This window comes from Crinia signifera, chromosome 4 (assembly GCF_055691185.1).
Source record: "Crinia signifera chromosome 4, ASM5569118v1, whole genome shotgun sequence".
Taxonomy (NCBI): domain Eukaryota; kingdom Metazoa; phylum Chordata; class Amphibia; order Anura; family Myobatrachidae; genus Crinia; species Crinia signifera.
Genome location: NC_139220.1, coordinates 336612574 through 336632257, shown reverse-complemented (window position 1 = coordinate 336632257; position 19684 = coordinate 336612574). Strand labels below are relative to the sequence as shown.

At 45.4% G+C, this 19684-nt stretch overlaps 1 protein-coding gene across 1 annotated transcript in view; it reads right to left on the bottom strand.

Annotated features, from left to right (window-relative positions):
- Positions 1-5588: 5588 nt before the first annotated feature.
- Positions 5589-19684, bottom strand: part of LOC146073525 (N-acetyllactosaminide beta-1,3-N-acetylglucosaminyltransferase 3-like) — a 45993-nt gene continuing 31897 nt past the window's right edge. Inside the window, exons 5-6 of the mRNA XM_083180701.1 lie at positions 10632-11226; positions 5589-6940 (exon numbers count right to left, since the gene is read on the bottom strand). Of these exons, the coding sequence (XP_083036827.1) occupies positions 6435-6940; positions 10632-11226 (1101 nt within the window). The 3' untranslated portion in view covers positions 5589-6434. The remainder of the gene's footprint in view (positions 6941-10631; positions 11227-19684) is intronic.

Here is a 19684-nt window from a genome sequence, read left to right as displayed (position 1 = left end):
AGGACAAGAGGGATGTCCTTATACTGACAACAATTCACGGAGACAGTACCACCTCCGTCCCTGTACGAGGTACCAGTACCCACACCTCAAAACCTAATTGTATCCTGGATTACAATAGGTACATGGGCGGAGTGGATCTTTCAGATCAGGTACTGAAGCCGTACAGTGCCCTGCGGAAAACAAAAATCTGGTACAAGAAGGTGGCCGTGTATATCATCCAGATGGCACTGTATAACGCTTACGTGCTATTCCGTTCTACCGGCCAGAGGGGGACATTTATGCACTTTCAAGAGGAAGTCATAAAGGGCCTAATATTTGGGAACCAGCAGGCAGAGGGCCCCAGTACTTCTAGTACTGGCCCCCGTATTGTACCAGGGCAGCATTTTCCTGATGAAATCCCCTCCACTGGAAAAAAGGGCAGGACACAAAAAAGGTGCAAAGTTTGCTATAAAAAGGGAATAAGAAAGCAAACTATTTTCCAGTGTGACACTTGCCCCGACAAACCCGGCCTATGTATAAAGGAGTGTTTTAAAATATACCACACATCTATGGAATATTAGGTTCATAATTTCACCGTGCTTCGGGGGTCTTGCTAATGCCACATAGCACCCACCATTCATTCCACCAGAATCTGAGCCGCAAAATCCAAAAATCACTCCTTCCCTTCTGAGTCCTGCCATGCACCCAACTGGTATTTTTTGGTCACATGTGAGGCATTGCCGTACTCGGGAGAAATTGGGGCACAGATTTTGGGGTGCTTTGTCTCCTTCATTCCTTGTGAAAATGAAAAATTTTGAGCCAGAACTGCATTTTTGTGTAAAAAAATGTAATTTTTCATGTTCACTGCCCACTTGTATCAAAATTGGTGAAACCCCTGGGGGTTTGAAATGTACACTATACCCCTAGATGAATTCCCTGAGGGGTGTAGTTTGCAAAATGGGGTCACTTGTGGGGGGGTTCCACTGTATTGGTGCTTTGGGGGTCTTGCTAATGCGACATAGCACCCACCATCATTCCACCAGAATTTGTGCTGCAAAATCCAAATATCACTCCTTCCCTTCTGAGTCCTGCCACTTTTTGGTCACACATGAGGCATTGCCGTACTCGGGAGAAATTGGGGCACAGATTTTGGGGTGCTTTGTCTCCTTCATTCCTTCTGAAAATGAAAAATTTTGAGCCAGAACTGCATTTTTGTGTAAAAAAATGTAATTTTTCATTTTCACTGCCCACTTGTATCAAAATTGGTGAAACCCCTGGGGGTTTGAAATGTACACTATACCCCTAGATGAATTCCCTGAGGGGTGTAGTTTGCAAAATGGGGTGACTTGTGGGGGGGTTCCACTGTATTGGTGCAACATAGCACCCACCATTCATTCCACCAGAATCTGTGCTGCAAAATCCAAAAATCACTCCTTCCCTTCTGAGTCCTGCCATGCACCCAACTGGTATTTTTTGGTCACATGTGAGGCATTGCCGTACTCGGGAGAAATTGGGGCACAGATTTTGGGGTGCTTTTTCTCCTTCATACCTTCTGAAAATGAAAAATTTTGAGCCAGAACTGCATTTTTGTGTAAAAAATGTAATTTTTCTTTTTCACTGCCCACTTGTATCAAAATTGGTGAAACCCCTGGGGGTTTTAAATGTACACTATACCCCTAGATGAATTCCCTGAGGGGTGTAGTTTGCAAAATGGGGTCACTTGTGGGGGGGTTCCACTGTATTGGTGCTTGGGGGGTCTTGCTAATGCGACATAGCACCCACCAAAATTCCACCAGAATCTGAGCTGCAAAATCCAAAAATCACTCCTTCCCTTTTGAGTCCTGCCATGCACCCAACTGGTATTTTTTGGTCACATGTGAGGCATTGCCGTACTCGGGAGAAATCGGGGCACAGATTTTGGGGTGCTTTTTCTCCTTCATACCTTCTGAAAATGAAAAATTTTGAGCCAGAACTGCATTTTTGTGTAAAAAATGTAATTTTTCATGTTCACTGCCCACTTGTATCAAAATTGGTGAAACCCCTGGGGGTTTGAAATGTACACTATACCCCTAGATGAATTCCCTGAGGGGTGTAGTTTGCAAAATGGGGTCACTTGTGGGGGGGTTCCACTGTATTGGTGCTTGGGGGGTCTTGCTAATGCAACATAGCACCCACCAAAATTCCACCAGAATCTGAGCTGCAAAATCCAAAAATCACTCCTTCCCTTCTGAGTCCTGCCATGCACCCAACTGGTATTTTTTGGTCACATGTGAGGCATTGCCGTACTCGGGAGAAATTGGGGCACAGATTTTGGGGTGCTTTGTCTCCTTCATACCTTCTGAAAATGAAAAATTTTGAGCCAGAACTGCATTTTTGTGTAAAAAAATGTAATTTTTCATTTTCACTGCCCACTTGTATCAAAATTGGTGAAACCCCTGGGGGTTTGAAATGTACACTATACCCCTAGATGAATTCCCTGAGGGGTGTACTTTGCAAAATGGGGTGACTTGTGGGGGGGTTCCACTGTATTGGTGCAACATAGCACCCACCATTCATTCCACCAAAATCTGTGCTGCAAAATCCAAAAATCACTCCTTCCGTTCTGAGTCCTGCCATGCACCCAACTGGTATTTTTTGGTCACATGTGAGGCATTGCCGTACTCGGGAGAAATTGGGGCACAGATTTTGGGGTGCTTTTTCTCCTTCATACCTTCTGAAAATGAAAAATTTTGAGCCAGAACTGCATTTTTGTGTAAAAAAATGTAATTTTTCATTTTCACTGCCCACTTGTATCAAAATTGGTGAAACCCCTGGGGGTTTGAAATGTACACTATACCCCTAGATGAATTCCCTGAGGGGTGTAGTTTTCAAAATGGGGTGACTTGTGGGGGGGTTCCACTGTATTGGTGCTTGGGGGGTCTTGCTAATGCGACATAGCACCCACCAAAATTCCACCAGAATCTGAGCCGCAAAATCCAAAAATCACTCCTTCCGTTCTGAGTCCTGCCATGCACCCAACTGGTATTTTTTGGTCACATGTGAGGCATTGCCGTACTCGGGAGAAATTGGGGCACAGATTTTGGGGTGCTTTTTCTCCTTCATACCTTCTGAAAATGAAAAATTTCGAGCCAGAACTGCATTTTTGTGTAAAAAATGTAATTTTTCATTTTCACTGCCCACTTGTATCAAAATTGGTGAAACCCCTGGGGGTTTGAAATGTACACTATACCCCTAGATGAATTCCCTGAGGGGTTTAGTTTTCAAAATGGGGTGACTTGTGGGGGGGTTCCACTGTATTGGTGCTTGGGGGGTCTTGCTAATGCGACATAGCACCCACCAAAATTCCACCAGAATCTGAGCCGCAAAATCCAAAAATCACTCCTTCCGTTCTGAGTCCTGCCATGCACCCAACTGGTATTTTTTGGTCACATGTGAGGCATTTCCGTACTCGGGAGAAATTGGGGCACATATTTTGGGGTGCTTTTTCTCCTTCATACCTTCTGAAAATGAAAAATTTTGAGCCAGAACTGCATTTTTGTGTAAAAAAATGTAATTTTTCATTTTCACTGCCCACTTGTATCAAAATTGGTGAAACCCCTGGGGGTTTGAAATGTACACTATACCCCTAGATGAATTCCCTGAGGGGTGTACTTTGCAAAATGGGGTGACTTGTGGGGGGGTTCCACTGTATTGGTGCAACATAGCACCCACCATTCATTCCACCAGAATCTGTGCTGCAAAATCCAAAAATCACTCCTTCCCTTCTGAGTCCTGCCATGCACCCAACTGGTATTTTTTGGTCACATGTGAGGCATTGCCGTACTCGGGAGAAATTGGGGCACAGATTTTGGGGTGCTTTTTCTCCTTCATACCTTCTGAAAATGAAAAATTTTGAGCCAGAACTGCATTTTTGTGTAAAAAAATGTAATTTTTCATTTTCACTGCCCACTTGTATCAAAATTGGTGAAACCCCTGGGGGTTTGAAATGTACACTATACCCCTAGATGAATTCCCTGAGGGGTGTAGTTTGCAAAATGGGGTGACTTGTGGGGGGGTTCCACTGTATTGGTGCTTGGGGGGTCTTGCTAATGCGACATAGCACCCACCAAAATTCCACCAGAATCTGAGCTGCAAAATCCAAAAATCACTCCTTCCCTTCTGAGTCCTGCCATGCACCCAACTGGTATTTTTTGGTCACATGTGAGGCATTGCCGTACTCGGGAGAAATTGGGGCACAGATTTTGGGGTGCTTTGTCTCCTTCATACCTTCTGAAAATGACAAATTTGGAGCCAGAACTGCATTTTTGTGTAAAAAAAATAATTTTTCATTTTCACTGCCCAGTTGTACCACAATTGGTGAAACCCCTGGGGGTTTGAAATGTACACTATACCCCTAGATGAATTCCCTGAGGGGTGTAGTTTGCAAAATGGGGTCACTTGTGGGGGGGTTCTTAACTTTTAGCATCTTATGGTGCCTTGAAACCTACATGGTGCCTAAAAAATAATCTCATAAAAAGGAGGCTCCAAAATCAAGTAGGTGCTCCTTCTATTATGAAGCCTGTGGTTTGGTCACCGTGCACACTAGGGCCACATATAGGATATTTATGAAAACAAAAGAATTGGGGGAATCAATTTTTAGTCACATTTCTCTAGTAAAATGTACTGTGTTCCTTATAAAAATGTATTAAAATTGCAAATCTGCAAAAAAAAAGAAATTTTGAAATTTCACCTACACTTTGTTTTAATTCCTGTGAAACACCTAAAGGGTTAACAAACTTCCAAAATGCTGTTTTGAATACTGTGAGGGGTGCAGTTTTTGAAATGGCATCATTTATGGGGGTGTCTCACATACAAGTCCCTCAAAGTCACATCAGAACTGAACTGGTCCCTAAAAAAATCAGTGTTTGAAATTTTCTTGAAAATTTGAGAATTTGCTATTCATATTGTAAGCCTCCTAGTGTCCCAAAAAATTAAAAGGAAGTTGAAATAATGATGTCAACATAAAGTAGACATATGGTCTATGTTAGTTATTCACTATTTTGAGTGGTAAGATTATTTGTCTCACAAGCAGAAAATTTAACATTTTGCAAATCGCTAAATTTTCCATTTTTTCACGATATTTTGGTATTTTTCACAAAAAAACACAGACTGTATCGACCCAAATTTACCACTAATTTGAAGTACAATGTGTCACGAAAAAACAATCTCAAAACCACTGGGATAAGTAAAAGCAAAAAAAAGTTATCCCCACTTAAGTGAGACATGTCAGATTTGAAAAAAAGGGCTCTGTCAGGAACGCAAAAACTGGCTCTGTCAGGAAGGGGTTAAATATTGTTTTAATATTAAAATCACATCCACCTTTGGTTTGATATAAACAGAAAATAAACAGACCCATGAGAAAGACCATTGTGGTCTGCGAAACGCGTTGCATGCACGTGGAGAGAGGTCTTTGCAATAACTCCATTTCATAATATCATCTTTTTATTATTATTATTATTATTATTATTATTATTATTATTATATTATTTAAGTTTTTGTTTATTTCACATGTTTTCATTCATTTATTTAACAGAAATTTTAGAATGATTTTTGATGATGTCTTACAGCTTTCGTTAGGAGAGCCGATGATATATTTTTCTTCTTCTGGAAACATCATCAGTAAATCACTGATGGGCATCAGCATTAAAGGCATCCAATGTGAGGGTCCACTCTTATGTCACCTGGGGCTGGGGGCACAATTAATGGTCATCATGTGGCATCCATCACACAGTGTGCGCCATAGTCTTGTAAGGCCACCATTGAGATGAAGATCTTTGGAAGGATCTGGTAAGGTAAACCTTGGATTTCCTCATGAAGGAACACTTTACCTTCTCACAAGAATACTGTATATCATCATGCATGAACTATATCCAGAAGTCTCCTCTTGACACCAATGAAGTAAACGTCCAAAACGCACGTTGTCATTGAAGAACGTACAGATGCTTTTAGCTATTTCCACTATTTACGTTGGTCATACAGGAGCTGAATAAGACATAAAATATTGTAATGCCCATTTTACAATGTGCCCAAATCTGCACTGTCACTTCTGTAGGTTCAAAATGGAGATGGAGATTGATATAAAAGACTCTGAGGGACATGGCCACTTAGCTGTGCTGGTGTCTTTCTCTGATATGAGGGTTGTATTATTGCATTCACCTCAGTGCTTTGGGGCCATTACCCGTGTATATCATGTTTGTCTCTTTCATTATCAATGGGTCAACCAGCACCCCAATAACCCTTCATTTAGGAAGCAATGTTGATGCCTTTATGTTATCCTGACAACAACTTTGAGGACCACACCATTGTCCATTGGTGCTAGTCATTCAGTGATCTAGGAGGCTGTCCGTCCCCAGATAGTCTGGAGGTGGCAAGCACACTATTCCTATGATGGGCAAGCAGAAAACGGTAAGGATACATCACTTGACAATGGACATGTTCTCGGACTCTTCATTGTCTTCAAAATCCTGTGGTTCCAGTGGACAGTGCTTAAGGTGGGGAAGGGCCTCCCACACTTCCAGCATTCGTTGTGGAGTCAATCCATGGACAACCAGGACATTCAAATAGTGGCAGAAATCGTCATTCTTTAATCCAAAGGAACGGAACCGTGGCTCGTGGTGGAATGAAACCTTAGCTGCCAGAGCCAGGAACCCAAAGAAGACATCATCTAGAGGGAATATTGGAATGATGGACGCTGCCCAGTTGAGGGAAGGCACCAACTCTGTTGGAAGGAGAAAGCCCCCTCCGGAGACAAATGGAGGGTAATAGCCGTGAGGATAGACAGAGAGAGGAACGGCATACTTCCCCCAGCGGTCAGGGGGCGGGTGGATTTGTAACTGGCCATGGATCTTTAGACGATGTTCTACGGGAGATGAGGAGACATAGGAAGCCAGCGCATGAGGATTAACAAATTCGTCATCATCACCTGCACAAAGAACAAAGAGGGAAGGTCTATTAATGCGGATACAACACAGTAAAAAGTAAAAGAACAATAACATGAATACAATACAGTAAAATAAAAGAAGAATAAAGTGAATACAGTACAGTAAAATAAAAGAACAATAACATACTGTAAATAGAATACAGTAAAATAAAACAATAACACAAATACAGTACAGTAAAATAAAAAAAATTACATAAATAGAATACAGTAAAATAAAAGAACAGTAACATGAATACAATACAGTAAAATAAAAGAACAATAACATAAATTGAATACAGTAAAATAAAACAATAATACAAATACAGTACAGTAAAATTAAATAAATTATATGAATACAATACAGTAAAATAGAGGAACATTAAAGGGGCATACACACGTAGAGATGTGTGCTAAGCAATTTTCCTAAGTTATATAGGGTAGGTGATTTCCCTGTGTCCAGATCGCCCATGGGGAGCCCATACACATGCACAGATTTGTGCTAAGCAATTTTGCTTAAGCAAAAAAAAAGACGGGTAGTGGATCTCCATCACTATCTCTCAATTTTGCTCAAGCAAAAAAAAGACGAGTAGTGGTTTAGAATGAGAGATTGCAATCAGTATCTCTCATTCTGTACACACAGAGAGATTTGCAGTCACCTGCTAACTAAGTCAGTGCAAGCAGTTAAAATCTAGTCAAATTGCTTAGCAGGTGACTGCAAATCTCTCTGTGTGTACAGAATGAGAGATACTGATCTCAATCTCTCATTCTGAACCACTACCCAGACTTTTTTTGCTTAAGCAAAATTGCTTAGCACAAATCTCTGCATGTGTATGTGCTCTCCATGGGAGATATGGACACCAGGAAATCACCCACCCTAAATAGCTTAGCAAAATTGCTTAGAACACATCTCTGCAGGTGCATGCCCCTTTAGTTAGCTGGCGATAGTGACGAGCGGGACCGCGCATTGTAATCTCTCAGGGGCATACACATGGACCTTTATTCAGATCTGATCGCAGTACAAATTTGTTGGAAAATGGGCAAAACCATGTGCACTGCAGGTGGGGCAGATGTAACCTGTGCAGAGAGAGTTAGACATCAGACTCCACTACAAATGGACATCCTCTAACCCAGGGCTGGACAATTGCGGCCCTCCAGATGTTGATGAACTACACATCCCAGGATGCTTTGCATTAGTTTTGCTATGTGGCCATGCTGAAACTGATGCAAGGCATGCTGGGATGTGTAGTTCATCAACATCTGGAGGGCCGGTGTTGCCCAGCCCTGCCTAATAACTGCAATAGGCCTGTGTACAGGGCGGCGGTTCGGAGCAGCCAGGTTCCCCCCCCCCCCCGATGGAGGTGAGCGAAGGTGAGCAGAGGTGAACTCCCCCCCCTATATGCAGCAGGGGGGTCTGTGCTATCTGAGGGGTCCCTGCGACGCCCCCACCGCAACTTACAGAGCCCTGTTGGGGGCCACCGTCCGGGCAGGAGAGAGGGAGCCGCCTGCTGTACCGCCCAGCCGGAGTGAAGTGCTGCCCGCTGCTGTCCATCATCATCATCCACCGGGCGGTGGCGCGGGAATCGCTTCTGGGTTTGAAAACACTGGCTGCACGCTGATTGGCTGAGATTGCAGCACTTCACTCCGGCTGGGCGGTACAGTGGGCAGCTCCCTTTCTCCTGGCCGGACGGCGGCACCCGACGGGGGGGTGCCGCAGGTACCCCTCAGAAGGCGCGGACCCCCCCCCCCCCGTGTAGCTGGTGGGCACCGGGGCGCCCCCATCACACCTCGCCTGGGGCGATCTGGTGCCTTGCACTGGCCCTGCATGTGTATTTGTAATATCCCGACCGGGGTCGCTAGGATTCCTTTCTCGGAAAGAGAGGTGCTTCGGATGGAAGACGGACCACAAGGTGAAATAGAATACCTTCTTTATTTCTCACAGGGGTGAACAGAACTTCAAGTACAAATATAATACAGACAGCATTTCCCCACAATGCAATGCGAGTATGCAACAACTTCAAGGACAACATGCATCACGTGACTTAGGATTGTAAGGACAGACCCGGCGGTTTGTAACGGTGCTGCTTGGCTCCCGGCCCCAGCTTGGAGTCAGCCGGGGCCAGGGGTGGTATGCCGGAGGGAATAGCTTGGAGTCTGCCTGCGATGGGGAGAAGGGTTTTCATCAGGCGTGATGTTCTGTGAATAGGATCAGCGGAGTGTGCGGCAGCAATATACAACACGGTCCCGGTGGATGTGAGCACAATAGTGCTGCGCTGTCTGGCTAACCGAGTATGTGAGGTGCTGCATGGGGGGTGGGGGTGTGTTATAATATACATGACTTATAGAATGCTATATGGAGGAGAGGATCAGGCTGGTAATTAGGGGGGAGGCGGTTCTTGCCCCGGAAAGAGGGGCAACCCTCCTGCAAAGCCACTCGGCTCCCGCGATCTCCCCGCCGGCACTTTATTCAAAATGATTTGATACTAATCACTATACATCGCATTGGATCGCTGTGATATGTAGCAACTCATTGCCTTTCTGGCAATAGCTGCAGAGAGGCAGGGGGTAGAGCTACCGCTGGGCGGAGAGCAGGGAAGCACTTCTGGGCATGTCTAGCTCCACATATGGGCGTGTCTAGCTCCACATATGGGCGTGTCTAGCACCACATATGGGCGTGTCTAGCTCCACATATGGGCGTGTTTAGCACCACATATGGGCGTGTCCAGCTCCACATGTGGAGTTTCTATATAACATTAGTAAGAATATATTTGGGAAGTGTTGTCAGGATTGATGGCTGATGACGTTGCTATCTGCAGTATGCGGTTCCCTGTTTGCAGTCATCCTGTGTATTCTCCCTGTGATATTTCTCTTCTTCTCACTCAGCACAGTACACATGAATACTGTGATGTTTATGCAATATATTCCAAATGCAATTTGACCTTGTGACATTTCATCCCTAAGCACATAAGTTTGCTTCTAGTAAACTAAATGCTATTTTATTGTGAGCACAGACTGTCTGCATATTGTAGGCAATATCTATATTTATTGGGTGTGCTGTTTTCCATACAATTATAGAATAAGCCAAATCAGTATTGGAAGCCAGATGCTCTCATTAAACAAATGTAATTAACTAAAGAAAAATTACTAGCCAAAATATGTACCCTAAAAGGTTGTACACACGGCCTGCAGGATGGGCGATGTTGACTAAGCGATTTTGTGTAGTCAAAATTGTCCAGTTGCTGCCTGAGATAAGCTGATGGCTATCCCCACCAGCACCCTGTGTATACAGCCAAATAGACATGGCTGGTCTAGAAAAAATATTGTTGTCTGCGGTGTCTATTTGGATGGGAGAGAGTGACGCACAGATAAGAAGACCCTGTGTGATCATGTACTGCGGTTTCTCTCTTCTGTCAGGGGTTCTGACAAGGAAAGATAATGAGAGTCATCAGCAGAGACTCCTGACCTGAGCAGCTACAGCGAATCACTGTCCTTGTAAAGAAACTCCTTAGTGACACCCCTGGCAGAATATAAAGGATCTGGGATATTAGGAAGTACAATGCCGGGCAGCAGGAGATCTAGGAATTAAACTGGAGCCCCCTGCAGGATGCAGGAGGGAAGGAACTACAGTCATGTCTAGGGGCTGATTCAAGGTGAGTAGCATATTACTGTATGACTCCATCGTGTCACTGTGACTCACCTTTGAATATATACTTGGCCTCCGGGCATCGGTACTGCACCCATTCCAGAAAGCACCTCTCTTTAAGGGACAAGTTATGGTGGCTCTCCAGGAAGTCCCATAAAAGGGTGTCCTTATAAGCAGAAGCCTCTTCGATCAGCCTCTCCATCTGCCTCCGCCTTCCTGAATTTGCAATTAAAAATACAGGCTTTAGACTGTACCCCTCTAAGGATCGTTCTTTAGCCCAGGTCCTCCGGAGGACATCTCGCCGGTCAGTAGCCGCCGGGTGAGACTTCACAGCCATTAGAATTAAGGGCTTTCCTGTCCGGCAGTAGCCTTGCAGCCCCATAACTGCGCGGCATCGGTACGTCTGGAGGGAGGGATATCTCTGGGAATATTCAGCCAGGTCCATATAGAAGCTAAAGTTTGTGTCATAGAGAGTGACAGATCGGCGGAGTGCCGGTGAGGAGCTGAGGTTGGCTGGGAACGGATGTTGGAGGTCTGGGAGGTCCAGGAGAGGCTCATTTTCATAGAGAGCCCAGGCGAGGAGAGAGAGGGTGCAGAACAGAGAGAACGAGAGGAAGGTGATGTAGGAACGCCTCCGTCTTATCATGCCCTGTAAAAGAGACACGTGCCATGGTCAGTTCCACAGTCTTACACAAAACCTCAACCCTCAAGATATCCAGCAGGGCATGGTTTAGGGAATTCCCACAATATTGTTATTTATACTCACCTGAGTGAAGAAATCCAGAAAACATGACCTGTGAATTCTCTCCCCTATCTCTTTTCCTGTATTCTCTCCTCACCCTCTGTCTCTTTACCTGTATTCTCTCCCCACCCTCTGTCTCTTTACCTGTATTCTCTCCCCACCCTCTGTCTCTTTACCTGTATTCTCTCCGCATCCTCTGTCTCCTTACCTGTATTCTCTCCCCATCCTCTGTCTCTTTACCTGTATTCTCCCCCCATCCTCTGTCTCCTTACCTGTATTCTCTCCCCATCCTCTGTCTCTTTACCTGTATTCTCCCCCCATCCTCTGTCTCTTTACCTGTATTCTCCCCCCACCCTCTGTCTCTTTACCTGTATTCTCTCCCCACCCTTTGTCTCTTTACCTGTATTCTCTCCCCATCATCTGTCTCTTTACCTGTATTCTCTCCCCATCCTCTGTCTCCTTACATGTATTCTCCCCCCATCCTCTGTCTCTTTACCTGTATTCTCCCCCCACCCTCTGTCTCTTTACCTGTATTCTCTCCCCACCCTCTGTCTCTTTACCTGTATTCTCTCCCCATCCTCTGTCTCTTTATCTGTACTATCTCCGCATCCTCTGTCTCTTTACCTGTATTCTCTCTCCACCCTCTGTCTCTTTACCTGTATTCTCTCCCCATCCTCTGTCTCTTACCTGTATTCTCTCCCCACCCTCTGTCTCTTTATCTGTACTATCTCCGCATCCTCTGTCTCTTTACCTGTATTCTCTCCCCACCCTCTGTCTCTTTACCTGTATTCTCTCCCCACCCTCTGTCTCTTTACCTGTATTCTCTCCCCACCCTCTGTCTCTTTACCTGTATTCTCTCCCCACCCTTTGTCTCTTTACCTGTATTCTCTCCCCACCCTCTGTCTCTTTACCTGTATTCTCTCCCCTTCCTCTGTCTCTTTACCTGTATTATCTCCCCACCCTCTGTCTCTTTACCTGTATTCTCTCCCCACCCTTTGTCTCTTTACCTGTATTCTCTCCCCATCCTCTGTCTCTTTACCTGTATTCTCTCCCCACCCTCTGTCTCTTTACCTGTATTCTCTCTGCATCCTCTGTCTCTTTACCTGTATTCTCTCCCCACCCTCTGTCTCTTTACCTGTATTCTCTCCCCACCCTCTGTCTCTTTACCTGTATTATCTCCCCACCCTTTGTCTCTTTACCTGTATTCTCTCCCCATCCTCTGTCTCTTTACCTGTATTCTCTCCCCACCCTCTGTCTCTTTACCTGTATTCTCTCCCCATCCTCTGTCTCTTTACCTGTATTCTCTCCCCACCCTCTGTCTCTTTACCTGTATTCTCTCCCCACCCTCTGTCTCTTTACCTGTATTCTCTCCCCATCCTCTGTCTCTTACCTGTACTCTCTCCGCATCCTCTGTGTCTTTATCTGTATTCTCTCCCCATCCTCTGTCTCTTTAACTGTATTCTCTCTCCACCCTCTGTCTCTTTATCTGTATTCTCTCCCCCATCCTCTGTCTCTTTAACTGTATTCTCCCCCACCCTCTGTCTCTTTACCTGTATTCTCTCCCCACCCTCTGTCTCTTTACCTGTATTCTCTCCCCATCCTCTGTCTCTTTACCTGTATTCTCTCCCCACCCTCTGTCTCTTTACCTGTATTCTCTCCCCATCCTCTGTCTCTTACCTGTACTCTCTCCGCATCCTCTGTGTCTTTATCTGTATTCTCTCCCCATCCTCTGTCTCTTTAACTGTATTCTCTCTCCACCCTCTGTCTCTTTATCTGTATTCTCTCCCCCATCCTCTGTCTCTTTAACTGTATTCTCCCCCACCCTCTGTCTCTTTACCTGTATTCTCTCCCCACCCTCTGTCTCTTTACCTGTATTTTCTCCCCATCCTCTGTCTCTTTACCTGTATTCTCTCCCCACCCTCTGTCTCTTTACCTAATGTATTAGTTAGTTATCTAGTACAAAGCACAAGATATATATATATATATATATATATATATATATATATATATATATATATATATATAAAGCACTTACCCCCCTTAGTTGCAGAAGGATAGGAACCGGCACACGAACGGATGGTGAAGAAAAAGGATGCTTTATTGTACAAACATGATTGCACACATAGACAGCTGTATACCTGATAGCTGTTTCAACCGCAATTAGCCACCTTCATCAGCTCATTGCGGTTGAAACAGCTGTCAGGTATACAGCTGTCTATGTGTGCAATCATGTTTGTACAATAAAACATCCTTTTTCTTCACCATCCGTTCGTGTGCCGGTTCCTATCCTTCTGCAACTAAGGGGGGTAAGTGCTTTCTATGTTCAAAACCTTATGTTCCTGGCACCGGAGCTATTATGTATAGAGCGCCATCCTGCAAACCAAACTGCAATATATATAATATATATATATATATATATATATATATAGCAGTGGGAGACAGATGGCACTCGTCCGGACTGGAGAAAGAAATGTCAGACAACACAAGGGGGTACCCTGGTCTGACATTTCTTTCTCCAGTCCGGACGAGTGCCATCTGTCTCCCACTGCTACATTGTCCCTTCTCAGCGGCACCCCGGCAGTTGCTCCCCATTAGCTGGAGTGCCTTCCTACGCCTGTCTATATATATATATTAGGGCGGAGTGAAAAAACTGAAATTGAGAAATTCAAAATCGGCTAGTGTGGGAAAGTTGTGACTTGACCTGAATAAGAAACGTGCAAAAGCTTTTTGATCTGAGTCAACATCTTCTGTTCTGGCAAGAGGCCTGAAGTTTCACTTTTTTGGTGAAAATGACGAAAACTATGAAGATTCTCCGATCTAGTTAAAATGATGTCAGGATGTCTTAGAGTGGTTCATTAATATACTTTAGCATAGTAAAAGAGAGTACGAGATTGTCCTAGTGCAAAGTGACTGACTTTGGTGGGAGAAAAAATCCCTAATAATTGACCCATTTTCATGGTCACAATTGTGAATATTGTGTGTTTTCTCCTGAACGTGTTTATAATAGAAGAAGCACAAATACTCTAAATGGAATTTCGGTGACACTGTGTGAAATATAACACTGCATAATATCCCTTAATCAGACCTGATCGCAGTACAAATTTGTTCTCAAAATGGGCAAAACAAATGCTGCATTGCAGGTGGGGCAGATGTAACGTGCTGAGAGAGTTAAATTTGGGTGGGGTGTGTTGAAACTGAAATCTAAATTACAGTGTAAAAATAATGCAGCAGGTATTTACCTTGCACAGAAACAAAATAACTCACACAAATCTAAAGGTGGCCATACATCTACAGAGCGATTGTCAGATTGGGCCGGTTGGAACAAATACCTGGTAATATCTGAATGACAGTTTTTCAGCATTTGAAAGCAAATGGTCAACTGTCATTTGCTCTCATCTTTTACCAGGATTTTGTTCCAACCAGACAGATCGGACTATAAATCTGTAGATGTATGGCCACCTTAAATCTCTCTGCACATGTTACATCTGCCCCACCTGCAGTCCAGCATTTTTTTGCCCATTTTGAGAACAAATGCAGTGTTATATTTCACACAGTGTCACTGAAATACATGAAATTGGATTTATCCTGCTCTCTTTGCAGTGCATATACAAAGATAGACAATCCTGTGTATATAAATAAGAAATAACTGTTGCAGTCTGTTATTGAAAAACAGTAACTGTTACAATAAGTATTACAAGTAAGTGTAAACTGTCTAATGTATCATTTTACATATCACTTCTGTTTATTGACAGAAAAACAGTGTTGCATCCCCTATGCTGGGAACATGAATGGGCTGCATTACAGCATATAATTATGCCAAAGATAAGCCAATATATTAACTGTTAAATACGTTGAAGTGAATTATGATGTAATAAATTGTAAGCTTGCAGCAGGGCCCTCTAACCCCCAAGTCTGTCTGTTGTTACCCAGTTTGTTTTATCACTGTTTATCTACTATTGTAAAGCGCAACGGAATCTGCTGCGTTATATAAGAAACTGTTAATAAATAAATAAATAAACAAATACATCTAATGTTTAGGGGGAAAAAAACAAGAACATTGATTTAAAAAATAACAGGTTAATAATTTTCTATGAGTGGTGTCCAGCAGTACATATATGTCAATCACTGTGTTCATTTCTAGGCAGCAGGGCCGTCTTAACAGCAGTGTGGGCACCTGGGCAAAGCAATGCACTGGGGCCCTTACCCTTTCTCCCCTCCTAGGGGTGGGGGGTGCTATCAGCAGCTTTGATGTCCCACGGGTGGCAGGGGGTGCTCCATCTTCCATTCAACATGTAGGACCTGGAGCAGTAACTTCTGCTAATTACTCCTTTTACTGCACAGGTGGTGGGAGGGAGAACACTAACGTGTGGAAGGGGGCACTGAGCTGAATGAAGGGTCCCTTGTAAATGACTTCCAGGGAGGTAGGGGGTGTTTTATACACAGGGGACGGTTGGATAATGGAGTGGGCTTAATATTCGTAATTTTCCGGTGGAAGGGCAGCTTGTTTGACTGCAGATATCGCCATTATCTGGAAATAGATTTCTTAGCCTAGGATAAAAACCTAGAGTCCCAACTTTCAGGAGGTGCTGGGAACTTGGGGATCAGAGATCAGGAGCCAGAGCAATCCATTGACAAAAATATAAAACTACACCAGACGTTTGGAGCTGGAGGAGGGACCGGCTGCTGGAAGGCTGATATCTCTGGTTCTGGGCATGATAGAGACAAGCCGCTAGTGTCAGAGAGAACCTGAGAAATATGACTGGAAATTGTAATTAACAGGTCGGATGTGGACTGCTGCTTTGAAGTTGGATATCTGCAGTTCCCCAGGGCCGATTTTCTAAATTCTGGTATCCCTGGAAAAAGGGGATCCTCAGCTATCAACATAGAGCCCTTATACGCCTGGGGGCCCTGGGCAAGTGCCCATTAAGCCCATACAAAAAGACGGCCCTGCTAGGCAGGATTGATCAGCAATACTTATAACAGCATAATGCACTTTAATGTATTTAACTGTTAATATATTGGCTTATCTTTGGCATAATTATATGCTGTATACAGATATACAGATGTATTGTCCGATCTGTCTGTTTGGAACAAAATACTGGTAATGGATGAGAGCACTTTGCTTTGAAATGCTGGAAAACTGCCAAAAACTGTCATTCAGATATTACCAGGTATTTGTTCCAACCAGCCAGATCTGACAATCGATCTGTAGATGTATGGCCACCTTTTGTATGGCTGCGTTATTTTTACACTGCAATTTAGATTTCAGTTTCAACACACCTCACCCAAATGTAACTCTCTCAGCACGTTACATCTGCCCCACCTGCAATGCAGCATTTGTTTTGCCCATTTTGAGAACAAATTTGTACTGCGATCAGGTCTGAATAAGGGCCATTATGCCGTGTTATATTTCACACAGTGTCACTGAAATTCCATTTAGAGTATTTGTGCTTCTTCTATTATAAACACGTTCAGGAGAAAACACACAATATTCACAATTGTGACCATGAAAATGGGTCAATTATTAGGGATTTTTTTCTCCCGCCAGTCAGTCACTTTGCACTAGGACAAGCTCGTACTGTTTTTTACTGTGCTAAAGTATATTAATGAACCACTCTAAGACATCCTGACATAATTATAACTAGATCGGAGCTTCTTCATAGGTTTCATTATTTTCACCTAAAAAGTGAAACTTTAGGCCTCTTGCCAGAACAGAAGATGTTGACTCAGATCAAAATGCTTTTGCACGTTTCTTATTCAGGTCAAGTCACAATTTTCCCACACTAGCCGATTTTGAATTTCTCAATTTCAGTTGTTTCACTCCGCCCTAATATATATATATATATATATATATATATATATATATATATATATATATATATATATATATATATATATATATATATATAGGCATACTACATAGCATGTCCTACAGTGTGAAGAGTATGACGAATGTGCATCTGAGGAACGATAGGTATGACATAGATTTTACCTCACACAATAGCCATTAAATATCCTAACACAGGTAACAATCACCGGAGGTGTGACTGACAGGATACACTGCATCAGTAATTATACCTGCAACTATATACTTATCCAGAAATGCAATCTGAATCTCACCTCCCACTGACCTGTCACTGCCTGTTATCTCTCCCTTTGACCGGTCACTGCCTGTCATCCCTCCCTCTGACCTGTCACTGCCTGTCATCCCTCCCTCTGACCTGTCTCTGCCTGTCATCCCTCCCACTGACCTGTCACTGCTGGTTATCTCTCCCGCTGACCTGTCACTGCCTGTTATCCCTCCCACTGACCTGTCACTGCCTGTTATCTCTCCCTTTGACCGGTCACTGCCTGTTATCTCTCCCTCTGACCTGTCACTGCCTGTTATCTCTCCCACTGATCTGTCACTGCCTGTTATCTCTCCCACTGACCTGTCACTGCCTGTTATCTCTCCCGCTGACCTGTCACTGCCTGTTATCCCTCCCACTGACCTGTCACTGCTGTTATCTCTCCATCTGACCTGTCACTGTCTGTCATCCCTCCCGCTGACCTGTCTCTGCCTGTCATCCCTCCCTCTGACCTGTCTCTGCCTGTCATCCCTCCCGCTGACCTGTCTCTGCCTGTCATCCCTCCTGCTGACCTGTCTCTGCCTGTCATCCCTCCCGCTGACCTGCCACTGCCTGTCATCCCTCTCTCTGACCTGTCACTGCCTGTCATCCCTCCCGCTGACCTGTCACTGCCTGTCATCCCTCCCTCTGACCTGTCTCTGCCTGTCATCCCTCCCGCTGACCTGTCTCTGCCTGTCATCCCTCCCGCTGCCCTGTCTCTGCCTGTCATCCCTCCTGCTGACCTGTCACTGCCTGTCATCCCTCCTGCTGACCTGTCACTGCCTGTCATCCCTCCCTCTGACCTGTCTCTGCCTGTCATCCCTCCCTCTGACCTGTCACTGCCTGTCATCCCTCCCGCTGACCTGTCACTGCCTGTCATCCCTTCCTCTGACCTGTCACTGCCTGTCATCCCTCCCTCTGACCTGTCACTGCCTGTCATCCCTCCCGCTGACCTGTCTCTGCCTGTCATCCCTCCTGCTGCCCTGTCTCTGCCTGTCATCCCTCCCGCTGACCTGTCACTGCCTGTCATCCCTCCCGCTGACCTGTCACTGCCTGTCATCCCTCCCTCTGACCTGTCTCTGCCTGTCATCCCTCCCTCTGACCTGTCACTGCCTGTCATCCCTTCCTCTGACCTGTCACTGCCTGTCATCCCTCCCTCTGACCTGTCACTGCCTGTCATCCCTCCCACTGACCTGTCTCTGCCTGTCATCCCTCCCGCTGCCCTGTCTCTGCCTGTCATCCCTCCTACTGACCTGTCACTGCCTGTCATCCCTCCCTCTGACCTGTCTCTGCCTGTCATCCCTTCCTCTGACCTGTCACTGCCTGTCATCCCTCCCTCTGACCTGTCACTGCCTGTCATCCCTCCCGCTGACCTGTCACTGCCTGTCATCCCTCCCTCTGACCTGTCACTGCCTGTCATCCCTCCCGCTGACCTGTCACTGCCTGTCATCCCTCATTCTGACCTGTCTCTGCCTGTCATCCCTCCCTCTGACCTGTCTCTGCCTGTCATCCCTCCCTCTGACCTGTCACTGCCTGTCATCCCTCCCTCTGACCTGTCACTGCCTGTCATCCCTCCCTCTGACCTGTCTCTGCCTGTCATCCCTCCCACTGACCTGTCTCTGCCTGTCATCCCTCCCGCTGACCTGTCTCTGCCTGTCATCCCTCCCTCTGACCTGTCACTGCCTGTCATCCCTCCCGCTGACCTGTCTCTGCCTGTCATCCCTTCTCTGCCTGTCTCTGCCTGTTATCTCTCCTGCTGACCTGTCACTGCCTGTCATCCCTCCCGCTGACCTGTCACTGCCTGTCATCCCTCCGCTGACCTGTCTCTGCTGTTATCTCTCCCTCTGACCTGTCACTGCCTGTCATCACTCCCGCTGACCTGTCACTGCCTGTCATCCCTCCCTCTGACCTGTCTCTGCCTGTCATCCCTCCCACTGACCTGTCTCTGCCTGTCATCCCTCCCGCTGCCCTGTCTCTGCCTGTCATCCCTCCTGCTGACCTGTCACTGCCTGTCATCCCTCCTGCTGACCTGTCACTGCCTGTCATCCCTCCCTCTGACCTGTCTCTGCCTGTCATCCCTCCCTCTGACCTGTCACTGCCTGTCATCCCTCCCGCTGACCTGTCACTGCCTGTCATCCCTTCCTCTGACCTGTCACTGCCTGTCATCCCTCCCTCTGACCTGTCACTGCCTGTCATCCCTCCCGCTGACCTGTCTCTGCCTGTCATCCCTCCCGCTGCCCTGTCTCTGCCTGTCATCC